The 13,879-nt window shown below is 35.8% G+C and overlaps 1 protein-coding gene across 4 annotated transcripts in view; it reads left to right on the forward strand.

The window, feature by feature from the left end:
- ENAH (ENAH actin regulator) overlaps positions 1–13,879 on the forward strand; it is a 50,988-nt gene that overhangs the window by 17,206 nt on the left and 19,903 nt on the right. For 3 of the 4 annotated variants that reach the window (XM_085311649.1, XM_085311658.1, XM_085311672.1), the window contains exon 4: positions 12,958–13,277. In XM_085311649.1, the coding sequence (XP_085167775.1) occupies positions 12,958–13,277 (320 nt within the window). Of the gene's footprint in view, positions 1–2,741; positions 2,844–12,957; positions 13,278–13,879 lie in introns of those variants that run through there. The other variant, XM_085311665.1, reaches the window with a different exon arrangement.

Genomic DNA, 13,879 nt, shown 5'->3' on the forward strand with positions numbered 1-13,879 from the left:
GGGTGAATGCTGTAGGTGAAGTGTCTAGGGTACAGGTGTATGAATCTACATGATCATCTAGGATAGTGGTAGAGAACTGAACTGAATGAAARGAGCAAACTCTCCTTGGGTTGTCTCAACCATACTCCCTGTGCAAGCAGTCTTGGATTATTTTACTATCAAAATGCTCCCAAGAGATTACCTATYCCTTTCCAGAAGGGATGCTGGAAAGATTCAGGGAACAAGATTCTTGAATAGATATTAAGTGGTCCAGATTTCCAGTTTTTACTSACAACCATTAAGTGTGTTGGTACTGTAAAAATATTTTAATACACTAGGTCTAATTGACAATGGCATTAAAGCATTGTGCTATTTTATATTTAACTTATTTATGCAGCAGTGAGCAGAACCAGGTTGATAATTTGAAAATAATTCATAATACATGTTTGATAAGTCAGAAATACATGTTGAACAAAATATTGACATCAAAGTGAGTCATGTCTGTCTGTCTTTTTCCACATTTCTGACACTTCTTAATTCTGAGCGGGGATCATTTTGTCTAAAAGTTACCTTGTTTAAAAGCAAAGAGCAAGAAACTCATTACAAATTTGAGTTTAATGTGTTGACATGGGAGCCTGCTGCCATGACAGTGGGATTTTTTTTTAAATTATCTTTTTATCACATCTCTTTTGAAAAGCTTTTTTACACTGAGGTATTTTTCTTTCTACAGTAATGATATTTTATTTTTGTTCTGTTCCTTTAAAAAGCTGTATTAATTGGAATTTATAATGTTGAAAAACTTCTCAGGGAAACGTTGGTTCAGAAAAAGTGRTGCCGCATATTAAGAGCTGTGAAAGTCTCTCTTGGAATCCTTTACGCACAGAGGGCATATCTGATGGTGTTCTTATGGTTTCACTTTTTGTTTGATCAGTGTGCTCTACTTGTTTGCATCTAATGTGTTCTCTGAAGTCTGGTACTGTTCTTGTTTTCTTATTCACTTTTCCCTTAAAAAATAAAAGGGAGGGTGCACTGGAATTAGCGTTCGCTTGTGTTGGCAGCTAGATTGTCTTTGGAAAGTATATTGCTCTTGTGTCATTATACTTAGGCAAAACCTGTATCTTGATAAACATTTCAAATACTTTCAAATGCTTTTTATCATCACAGCTATATTGTTTACAGTGCAGTTCARCTGTATGCCAAAACTTTTGTGTTTTTAGCAGCTGTCAACTTCTGGACTGGCATATCATAATGAAAATAATAATCTTATTACCCTAATTTAGAGAATATTAAATATTTGGGAAATCAGAGGTGTATATATATGTATATATTTCTTCTAACATATCTACAAGTAAATGACATTTCTAATCTCAATATAAAAGGTAAAGGTGGTTGGAGCAGAAATGACCCCTGGTGAGCATAATAAGATAAGGGAGTGCCAAAGGAGAGAATAAAGGTTGTTGGTGGTATGAAGGAATGTGGAGGGATTTGTGATGAATCAATAGAAAGATGAGCTTTGCTAACTCCATTGCTTGTATGCTTTATGGAGGGGGATTTTTTTTAAGACAACCAGAATCAAGCATCTTTACTGCATGCTCAGATCCCTTCTCTAAAACGAACCTGAATGTGGTGGTGCTTGACTGGCGCCTACGTTAAAATAGTTTAGGAAAATAATTTTTATGTAAAATGATTTTTCTCAGACTTAAAATCATTTTTAAAGGGTGGGGGGAGGGACCTTGTGAAGGTCATCTAGTCCATTCTCCTGCTTAAAGCAGGACTAATGTCAAAGTTGAATTATGTGGCTTGTAGCTTTAGGGTTTTCCTATGCACAGAGAGAAAGAGGTTTCCTCACAAATCTTTGCCAAAGGAATGACCGGTGAAGAATGACATACTTAACAAAGATCGTCTACTGATGTGAAATTTTCCGCCACTCTCACAAGTAGTGTTCAAGGACCATGGAGAAGTTGGGACTGAAGAATTGAGTTAGTTTGTCAACAAAAGTGTTTTATTGTGGCTCAAAGATTCTTCTTTTAGAGAAGATTTACGCTTCTATTCAGAATGTAAAGCAAACAAAAGTAAAAATTATTACTTTGTTCATTTTACTGCTGAGCCTGTTAGTTGTCTGTTTACAGTGCGTTGAATGGCAATCTGTAAAGCCACTAAGACTAGAAGTACCATCCAGAACAYTGAGGGTTTTTTTATAATGCAAAGCTTATGAATCAAGTGGTCAGTGAAATCAGTCAGTCTAGCCAGTTGATAACTTTATTACCTTTTTTTCATGAAACGGAGTACTTGAAGATAACTGAAACTTTCTATTATATGTAAATGAGTACAAGTTAAGGAAATCAGCCTTAAAACATAATAAAAAATATACTACTTCATCTTTTGATTTTGATCCTCAAAAATTAAGTGTTTTTATACTATATGGATTACTTTTCATTTTGTCAGAGTGGTAGTCAAGCAGTGTTTATAAATTCCACTGATTGTTTGTTCATGAGCAACTTCAGTTGACATATGTATCTGCTAATAGCTTTGGAGTTACTTAATGTCAAATACCATTTTCAAATATATGATTAGTTCACAGCATGCTTCTGTGTGCTACTCGTGCATGTAAATTTACCTTCTCTTCCAGCCGTGTTAAACATGTTGTCAGGAATATGAGTCACTGAATTGGTATCTAGTATGACACTTGGGGATTTGTTTAGTTAAAGTTTATAAATAACTTCAAAATCATCACTGCTTCATAAATAAAGAGACCAAGAGCACCACAAACAGAGAAAGTGTAGATTGTAGGCAGTAATGAAAGTATATAAGCCTCCTGTTGCCCTTCAGGGACGTAATGGACCAAAAGTTGACCGACTTCTGTCGTAAGTACTCAAAAATGTTAAAGACCTCAAGACTCAATAATAGAATACTTCCCCCCCCCAACTGCCCATTGTTAAATACTTCAAGTTTGCTTTCAGGGATTGAATTGAAATTTGTAGTAGAGTGACTAAAACATGGTGTGTGGCTATGCTAGAAAACAGTATTGCTATATGGTGCAGTTTTCATGGTATCTTAGTTTTCGTTAGTGCTAGCTCAGAGGCTTTTTATCATTTATTGAAAGGCTTAAAGGAATGAATTCTATTTTAAAGATTAAAAGTATTTTTTAGTTTCTGCTTATCTTAAATTATGACTACCTTAGAAGAATTTATATTTTTCAGTAGTTCAGTATATGTTTCATGTAATTCTTGAGCTGTTTTAAAACTACATTTGGAAATAGTGAAAGAAAAAYAAAGTTCTTATCCTGCAATTCAATAGCAATTTAGTTAGTGTAAAGGAAAGTTTGCCCATTATTATTATTATTTTTTTTCCCTCTGGTAGCCTACTTTCTTCTAATATACCGTAGCCTGTGACCTTTCCCTAGCTGATAGCCAGATGTGCTGTTTCCAGTTCTCCTTTAGTTTTGAAATTTTGCTGTTTGTCTGAGTACTTATTTTGAGGCAGTAGTGTTTCTTTAAAGGCATATGAATTGATTAAATTGTCACCAAGCAAATAGATATAATCTGAGGTAGGCATGTGAATATATATTAGTTAGCTTTTTAATTTAGAATGTAGCAGTAGTCAGTAGAATCCTGTAATATGACTGTATTCTGTGTCATGGATATTACAAACTCTGCATGTCATTTACATCCCTGAGATACAGTTTAGATGAAATCAAAGGTGTGTGTTTTTGTTTTGTTTTTGTTTTCATGCCCAATCTAGGGGTTTCCATCAGGCCAGAGTTAAACCAGCAGAATTTAGATTTCAAGTTGAGCTTGCTGAGGTAGTTTCATAAGACAGCCCAGAGCCATTTGGAACTCCAGTCTTCCCAGACTCTGCCTTGCATAATAAAACGTGTGACAAAACAACATCTTTCTTTGGAAAAAAAGGAGGAGAGGGAAAAGGCTCATCAGTATTGCATTTTTTTTCTTCCTTACAGAGTTTCTGCAAAACAAAGAGTTGTGGTATGAAAATATATTTTTCCAAGTTTTGTTTTTGTGCCTCTCCTTTCATTTCCTTTTCATGTATGGCTGCTTTCTATTCACAGTAAAGATTTCTTTAGTTCTGTCAAGTCTGGCTTTCAGGGACTTAATAACTGGCTTTATGTAGAGGTAATGGAAATATGTTTACAGTACAGAATAACTGTAGCTGTTAGGTAACAGAAATGTTTAGCAGATTGAGGAGAGGTAGGACTGTGCTCCGTCTTCAATTAAGCAATCTTCCCATTACATTTGCTAAACTGCTGCCTCAGCTGCTGCAATCTAATGATGTGTGTTGTTTGAAGGATGGTTCTGACAAGCATCTTAGCGGCTGTTTTTTGAAAATCTCTTTGAAATCTTATTCTTTCTAGAGAATTTTCAGTTCTGTGCATTTTTCTGTTTAATATAGAATATGAACTCGGGATCAGAAACTGTTCTACGTTTTTCAAGATTTTTTTGTTATTGTGGATCTATTTCATGGAATTAGTTCTGTCCCTACTGTACTTACTATAATAACACTGAGAGGGATTTGTCCACAAAGGCAGATTTTTTCTAATATTAGGGTTCTTAATTTTCCTAAAATCTGAAGAGCACAGATGACTTTCTGCAGTCTTGTTTCTGCCAGCTAAGTTCAGGTGTTGCCTTGCTGATTTGCAAAAGAGGTTAAAAAGATCAAGGCCAAGAAACCTAAAAGAAAAAATGTCTAGATGTTTCCTCTGCACCCATCAGCTTTGTGTTAATATTCTAAGTCAAAAGCCAGGTGGTTTGGATTTGGGTTGGAGGCCTGGAAGTAGTTTCAGGTTCAGCTCTGGTCCTCTTGTAGCTGTACAGTTAAATATACAATTATACACCTACTCTTATGATGCTCTGTCTTAAGACCAGGTACATTTCCTGCCAGTGCTGCAATCTTCTACAGCTTTTCTTAGTCTAAAAGTAATTTCTAGACAATTTATTCACATTAGTATTTGTATGTTCATTGTCTAGTTTAGTAGCTCTTTTTCATCTAGTCTTGTTCATAGGCAACAATTGTTTCTACTTTAAATCTATATTAGTATGTTAAACATAGCAAATATATTTTTTCAAATCAGAGATGATGCATTTCTCTGATCATACTACTGGTTATTCTCTGTGCCTATTCCACCTTAAAAATACAACTCAAGGCATCCAAAACAAGAGAAATATGTAATGTTTCTGGTTGAGTTTTAATCAAAGAGCATTGATAGATCCCTTTCTTTATTGGAAATCCTGTATCTTAATAACCTTCAGGTTTATAGTTGCCTTTTTATGCCTTTATCGCAGTGGTTAGTTACCAGTTTTTGATTGACTGATAAAACCTAGTTTGTTCTCTTATTCTCCTATTTCCAACTAATGCGCTTTGAGCTTGTAACATAAAAGCTTGTTGTTAGTCCTTAAATCCCTTTTGATCAAGGAAATGAAAGCCTATTAGTTTGACCTTGGTAATGTGAAAAGCTTTAGATCTACTTTTGAAGAAAAGAATAATTAATCATGTGAGATAAAGTGCAGCACAGCAAACTGGCCAGATAATGTTCTCTTTTAAGAAGAGATAGTTGATCCAGTGCTCATGGACCTTTAGTGAGGAATTTGACAGATACCACATGGGAAGTTACTGGTTAAGGGAGAAGAGAAGAGGATTAGTATGGAAGTGTGAGGAGGATAAGGACGGGCAGTTCTTCCTAGATTGAATTGGGACCAATCAGATCTTGTTTGGTGTCTCGCTGAAGCAAATGGATACCAAATGAGCCTTGCTGATGATGTRTGTTGAGATGCATCGATACAAAGGTGAATTTATACAAGAAGAACGTTGCAGATTTGGACAATAAAAATGAGATGCAAATATAGAGCTGGGGCCCTGTTTTAGACATTTTTAAGGGAGGAAAAACTAAGCCAAATACTAGTGTTTCAGATGACTTAATACTAGTGTACAGAAAAATCAGCTTGCCGGTGGCATTGTTACATATGATGATGATCAACTTTAGGGGAAAGCTTCTTAAACTTAGGAAATGACTGTGATATAATGACTTCCAGATTAACTTAGTGTTTTAAAATCAGGACACAACGTACAACTAAAATGCCGTCTTAATTTTCCTTTATATTAAGTTTGAAGTGTTCCTTGATACAAACTCTTAAGTTCCGTAATTGAAACAGCCTCATCTCTCACTACTTCGAAGAACTAGAAGTCCACCACTGCTGAAAATCAGAAATGATTGTCAGTTCCAGGAACATAAATATAAACTCACTATATGAACATCCTCGCTTTGAGCAGGCAAACTTTGCAGTATCCATGGCTGAGCAACAGATTTTCTAAGGATCTGTTTCTTGCACTCTGAGTAGCCCTGGCCTGGATTTCTCTGGAACAGTATGCACCACACTCAAGTAAAGGTTGTCCAGACCACCTTGCGCTCAGAAAAACTGCAAAACCACCATGCAGTTCCATAAAAGCCATAGCTAACTTGCCAAGGGTTTGTTTAGTGAGGGTGTGTAACAGGAGTTTAGTCTGGATTAGGAAAAGTGAAGTTTATCTCAGAGGTTGGGAAGATGAGCAGAGGTGGTTGGGGAACAGGCTAAAAATCCGMGCTGCTTGTGCTGAGGTATGCTGTTAGTGCACCGCGGATGCGTTTTGCTCCGTGAAGGCTCGCAGTGGAGGCTCACTGTGTTTGTGGTGGAAACTTGCAAGCTGTATTGATGTGATCAAGAGCATCTTTTTCCTTTTTAAATAAGTTGTGTGAAATTTGGGTGAKATATGTTCATCCCACAGTGCGTAAGCTCTAATGTGTAGACATTGAGATATATATTCAATGGATTCTCTTGACCATACTGAAGAGTGAGCACTGGGGGCAAATGCTGAATTTTAGAATGCTGAATAAATATTTAATATTGAACAGGGAAAAACAAATTTAATGTTCATTTTTTTATTATTCGGGTAAGTTCTTGCAAATTTGAATGGCCACAGCAGAAACACCTTTTGCTTTTGTGGATTTGTGCAAAAGAAGATTAGAGGATTAACCTATTAAACTAGTAGCTTAGTTCAAAATAATCAACATGTTAAAGCACTCGCTTCTTGATCTCTTTCTATGATTAGTTGTAACAATGAAATTGGCTTATCTGTGTGTAGCTAGCATTGGTCATAGGTTGTATGTAGTTATTTTTAGTTGCTAGGTAGCTGCTTTTCTGTAGACTACAAAAGGCTTCAGTTAGCAGCTGAGGTCACTTATGCATCTGGTGTTAGTGGCATCTAGCTCAGCGAAGTCTTGTGTAGCCTGTTTGCAGCCAACTGCTTTACTTGCTGCAGTGACTCAGTGGTGGGAGGAAGAGAACAATCATGTGAGATGTTTTCTAGTAGGCAGCGCCTGTTGGATTAGGTAATGGCATCCATGGCCATGTGCTTGGGCTTTCAGCGTTTCGGAATAAAACTCCAAACATCGCTATCTTSTATGTTGTGCTCATTATATTGAGGCAGAGTTAGAGGAGCCAGKGCAGAAGCTCAGAGTCCTGAAAGCCCAGGCTGAGGCTGCAGGGCTGAGTACCACTGACGTCCTCGTAGTACTAGTTGTTGCAACGCAACTTTTTACATCAGTAAACGTATTTGAAGTTTAAGAGCCAGATCATCAACATGTTTTGAGCAACTGCATTGCTTTGGTGCATCTAARTTTTTTGGTGCTGACTGGCTTTGAAATTTGAAATAATAGCATTCTTCCTTGATTTCTTGTTTATATTGGGGTATAAAATTTACCCTTTTGAAAACTAGGCAGGCACAGAATGCAGGATGCATACATGATTGGATATTTCTGTTGATCGTGTTAGGATTCTTATGCAGATTGTCTTAACACTAGGTTTCAGAATAACTAAATACAGCGTACAGTACTGCTGTGTTTTAAAGTCAGTGATATAGTCAACCCGCTGCTACTCTCTTCCCCCCCCCCCCTTTTGGTTTTACAATAGGTAATTGCACAAACAAGGAACTGTATTTAAAAAACAAACAAACTCAGAAGTCTGGGATGTAGACCTGGAAAATTCTCCTCAACAGAACTTATTTCATGATTTAAAAAGTTGTTGAATTACAATTCAACAACTTTTTTTAATGCATCAAGCTATGTTTGGGGGGGGATCTCTCTTTCAATACTTTCATCTGACTAGCAGTTTTTATTTACTTTCCTTTTTTGTTGTTGAAGCGTTAAGCAACCCAAACAGAGATGGTATTCCTGTTCCTCATCCTGAGTGATTTAGTGACCAGCTTTGACACCAAGAGCTATTCAGACAAAAATTGGAATATGGAATTATTGCTGTGTTCATAAATTATCACTAATAGYTGTCAAATACATTGTATTATCTGTATGCAGTTGACCTGTTCTCTCAATACTGCAATTACTTCAGTCAGGTCGGGTCCTCAAGGTATCTTGCTTTCTGCAGACTTTGTCTTGGATCCTTGATTTCTATGGTGAGCTTTAAAATTAAATATTTCAAACCAATTTCTGTTCATCTTTGAATGTCATTGAACCCAGTGCCTGTTGAATTTGGGTGTAATACAAAGATACTTCTGTCTGTACCGTTCTTGGAAATACCTCTTCTTTCAATGTCCCTGACTTCATGATAAGAAGCCCTTTGGGTTCACGGCTGAATTCTGCTATTCAGGTTGATGTAGTATCTTCTCAGCACAGTTTTCTGAGATTCTAACACTGCCTTGTTCTGCTCTGGGGCATGAGATGGAGCTATTAAAATTTTTCCTAAAAGGATCGTAAAGATTTATGTGAATGAACAGAAAAACTGCTGTGTGCGGAAACTAGGTGAGCTGGCAGAGCGGACAGCCGTTTGCTTTCACAAACAGTTTCAGCAGTGGATTTATTAACCTGTAGGGTGGTGGGTTTTTTTTTTGTTTTGTTTTGTTTTGTTTTGTTTTGTTTTGTTTTGTTTTGTTTTTTTCCCTCCTTCTCCTCCCTTTCCTTTCCCTTCTTGGTGCTCTTATGACAAGAGCTCTGGTGTTTGACAGGATGGGAGTCACTGTAGGGCTCAGGCATACTTCCTCTGGTGGAAAGAGAGTTTCTGCAAAGGGAGATGCTTTCAGTAACTCTTCTGGCAGGTGACTGAGATACTGACTTAAATATGAGGAATGCTCCCCAGAAAGTCTGCTCTCTGATAGACAGTGCCCAGATGATCCCTACCAATCATTCACCTCTAGGAGCAGAAGCTTAAACTACCTGTTTTTGTCAAAAATTCAGATCTCAAGGTATTGGATAATGTTTGTTTGGAAATTGTGTAGTTGCCATGTGTGGTGATATGTTAAATGTAGTAATGCTACTTACTGAAGGAGAGATAGAAAGCAGTCTAAGTGCATATGAGGTATTTGCTCGTTTTATTTAAAATAGGAGCTGAGATAGTAGCACTATTTACTTGATTTATGTTCCCTGGTGTGTTTCAGTACAAACCGAGAGGGTTGTGTATGTACTTGGGTAAATTAGCAGCAATTCTGTTTCGCAGTTTTCATTTAGGAAATATTCTAAACATTTTCACTCTGCAGAATGTATTTTTTTTCAGCAGTGATGCAGCAGTGTGAACTTACTCCTTGTTGGTGGTCTTTTTTTTTTTTTTTTTTTTTTCCTTGTGATATTGCAAGAATGTAGTTACACCCTGACTCTACTCTTAGTTTCCCAAAGAACTGCAAGATTAATGCTGGTAGGAGGTCAAAGCTGCAAAATAGTGTTGTAAGTATGCTTCTCTGATAATCTTCTGACCATACTTCCTCATACCTCCTTAGGGGAAGTACTTACTTTAAATTAATTAAAAAAAATCTAAAACTGAATTCCCTGAAGATACTTTTGTTACAAAGCTAATTAAAAAACCCCCAAAATGTTTCATGAGTAGGATGCAGGATAAAGCTAGTAGAAAATCACAAGCTAATTTTTTGAATCTAAAACAAGATGTAATTAGGTACATTGCAGATGACTGACATGCTGTTCAGTTTTATAGCACAATCTCAACTATTTAATGTAAATTATCTCTTATTTTCTAATAATTTGCACTTTAATTGTAATCACTTTGTATCAGTATAATTAACATTTCATTACAGGATAGTGTTCTGGGACACTTGCAGCACTTCTTTAGCTTCATCTGAAGATGTATCCTGGTAGTTAAATAGAATACTTTACCCACTAATAAATTAACAGTGAAATAGCCAGTCAGATTTGACCATTACTGCAGTAAAAATAACCTTGCCGAAGATTCTACCTGGAAACAGAGAATAGAATACCTTTCTAGTCAAGAGGATAATTGGAAGAACAGTATCTGATAATTTGTCAGGTAATAAGRAAAAGCTCTATTTTGCATTTCAGTTATGAAATCTAATAAATGATTTCTGTCAACTAGTTACTCATTGCTAATAGTCTAGTTATCTAGTAACTATCAAATAGTTATTCATTGTAATATTTTAGTAAATGATATTGCACTATGTTTACTGTTGAAAAATATAGACCATTTTATCTTGTCTTAATGGCAGGAAATAATTTTTCTGTAAAACTGTGCCTTTGGCTGCATTCCAGARCCTATAAACCTAAATAATTCAGATGATACACAAACTATTGTCATCTTATAAACTTTAGCACAGAATAGAAGAACTTTTCTTGAAACTCTAGGAGTTTCCAGGCTTCCAGCTTTTTCCAGACTTGTTCTAAACTTGCCTTGTCCACACAAGTTTATATTTCAACATATGCTCATCAAGTGTAATGTTTAGCTCGTAACAGCTAATAATCTTTACTGAGACAAAATTAGATAAATATACCTACTAAGGGTGAGAATTTTCATGCAGTGTTTTATGGTGCTCATGCAGTGTTCTAGAAGTAACCAAAGTCTTTACATTTCAGAAAGTACTTAAATTGATGTGTAGACTGATCTGACAAAGTTTTTGATTTGTTATCAAATGATAACTAAACAAAAATACGGAGTTTTAGTAAAAACATTTTTATCCCATTTTTTACATAGTCRGAGTGAGTGCTTAATCTTTTTAACTACAAGTGCTGCACTTTTAAGCTGTAGTTCTTTTTCAGTTTACTAAGCTCATCCTTGCTCATTATGTTGTATTGAAGCAATGCAATTCCTTTTGACCTGTGCCACTTCTGTTTTTCTGTCTGAAAGCTTTATAAAAATTATTTAAGCTACAGCAAAAATTTAGGTGTCTTTTCTTACCTCTTTGTTAAAGAGGTAAGCACAAAGAACAAGCTTTTTATTTGTTTTACTGAATTAAGATATTGTCTAAATGAAGAGGGGAGGATTCAGAGAGATATAATGAGAATAATTTTAAGTTGTTAAGTTACTGTCAAGGATGGTGTATTTTTTCCCGTATGTATTACTGGGAACTTAATGGGAACTTCATATAACATAAACAGGAAGAGTTCACAAGGTATTTTGCTGCCCTCTCTTGGTAGAAGATCTGTATCACCAGTCAAGTGCTCAATTTGTTCACAGATTTTTTTTGTACATTTAAAAATCTGTATTCATTCCTTCATGTGCTGAAGAAGTGGAAAATGAGCAATATGTTACAAAAATAAGATGTTAAATRTCCCTGTTAAATACAGAATCACTCAGTATTAATTTAATCATAAGAAATTTTTTTTATTCAGGTCCTGTCTAGATGAAACTGGATATCTAGTATTTCTGTCTCATTGACTTTTGTCTGTATCTTAGTAGACAGCCAGTACAGTTTGGTATTAATTGTCAACCAAAGTACTTTCGCCCTTCAGACTAAAGCTAAAGCGTGTGAATCTTTCRGTACGTTTTTTAAAGTGGGCTTCTTTTCTGTAGTAGGTGTGATCATCTGTGTCTTTATAGCTTTCTGAAAAGAGAAAAGCAGGCCTCAGGAACATGTTCGTAAATATTTGAGGGACTTGTCATCCCCAAACAAGCAGTTAGATTTAGAAAATGCATCTTACATTTTAGTTTTAGAAAAATCCTGTACTGGTTCCAAGTAGGTATTTTTAAGTTAAAGGACTTTTTGATAGAATTTAGAGGCAAAAAATAAAGTAGCTAACAAGTTATATTGCAACCCCAGTACCTTAGGAACTTCCACTATAACTTAGCTCCTACCCTCTCTCACAGCCTTTAGCAAAAGGAAGACCTGATAGAGTAGCAGAATTATTCTGCAGTTTCTGAGTGCGTTGGGTAACAGTTTCAGCAGGGAAAAGTCTTTTTGCTGTACGTAACTGGAAGGTAGTTGCTTGCAGCAATTACCAATTTTATTCAGTTTTTTTTGTTTGTTTGTTTGTTTTAAGGAAAACATTGGTATGAAAGAGAATGGACTTGAATAGTGACAGTACATTWAAGCTGGGCTGGTGTTTCCATTTCCGACAGTATTTGTTGAGCAAGAGTAGGAGTGAGCTAGCTGAAGGTCTGTTAATTTCCAGGCTAGTGTTACATAGCTGTAAGTACACATTCAGATGTTTCTGTAAAATTATGATAAAAAATAGCTAACTAGTTTATCTGGAATATGTAATGTGGGGTGGGTTTTTTTTTTTTTGGATGACTATTTGTGATAATGCAAATTCACTGTTCTTGTATTCACTACTTCAAGTATAAAATACCTTGCAAAGAACAAATGTAACTCCATATCCTAAACACAGAAGATTACATCAGTTAGTGAATTATCATCAGCAGCTTTCTATTCTTACCTCTTGAAAGCTGTCTCTCAGAATGTTAAATTAGTTAAGAGGAAACTGGATACATGATTCTTTTTATTGTAAACATAATAAACCTATTATCCAACTCGGAAAAGTAACATGTAGAAATAAGAATTTTATGTAGGTGCAAATGCTGTGCTTTTGTTCTCACTGGTGCAAAGATTTTTGATCAGTTTTTTTCTTTTCTTCCTTCTTTCCTCCTTTCTTTTTTTCTCTTTTCTTCTTCTCCTAACAGTTATTTGATATATTTTTGGTTCTCACTTTGCAGCTTAATCTTTCCCTTGTTTTCATGATTGTAGACAGTTGCAAGAGCAACAAAGGCAGAAGGAGCTGGAACGGGAAAGGCTGGATCGTGAGCGAATGGAACGGGAGAGGCTGGAGAGAGAGAGACTAGAAAGGGAAAGACTTGAAAGAGAACGCCTAGAACAGGAGCAACTGGAGAGAGAACGGCAAGAAAGGGAACGGCAAGAACGCCTGGAAAGGGAGAGACAGGAAAAGGAGAGGCAGGATCGAGAAAGACTTGAACGACTTGAAAGGGAAAGGCAAGAAAGAGAGCGGCAAGAACAGTTGGAAAGGGAACAATTGGAATGGGAAAGAGAGAGAAGGATTTCAAATGCTGGTAAGAATTTCAAAAMTGAGTGTATTTAAGTACCAGATTCTGTTCTATGTGTTTGGGTGATGGAATGGGATAGAAAGAGCATGGGCAGTGAATATATGTRTGCAACAAGAGTCAGTATTTCCTGTTTGCTGGAATTAGTTCCTCTTTTATGGCAAGAAGTCTGAGATCTTTGACTTTTTTGTCATAATTTTCCATTAACTATGAAAGAAAACATTTAAAATTATTTGCTTACTGCGCTGCTGTATCTTATGCTTGCATGAAGAATTTGGAGCTTACTGGGCACTTCCAATATTGTTTGAAATATGATAATTTAAAATTTCTAAATACTTTGTCATTGTTTTCTCCATTATATAAAATGTATTCTGTTTTTGTAACTTGGAAAAGGGAAAGATTTAAGTTTGAGAGTTCTTAAATATAAAGGGTATGTAGCTACGTAAGGCAAATTCATAGCAAGAGGAATACCTTTTGTCTCAAGTCGTGCTTAATTTATGTTTGTAGTAACGTTTCAGTAAAATGTACTGATGTGTTTGTATATAAGGTGTATCTAGATAAACTCCAGGGCTTTCTCACTTTCATAATATAATGAAACGTTAGTCAAGCAC

Source organism: Rhea americana, unplaced genomic scaffold (genome assembly GCF_003343005.1).
Source record: "Rhea americana isolate MKP2758 unplaced genomic scaffold, rheAme1 scaffold_109, whole genome shotgun sequence".
Taxonomy (NCBI): Eukaryota; Metazoa; Chordata; class Aves; order Rheiformes; family Rheidae; genus Rhea; species Rhea americana.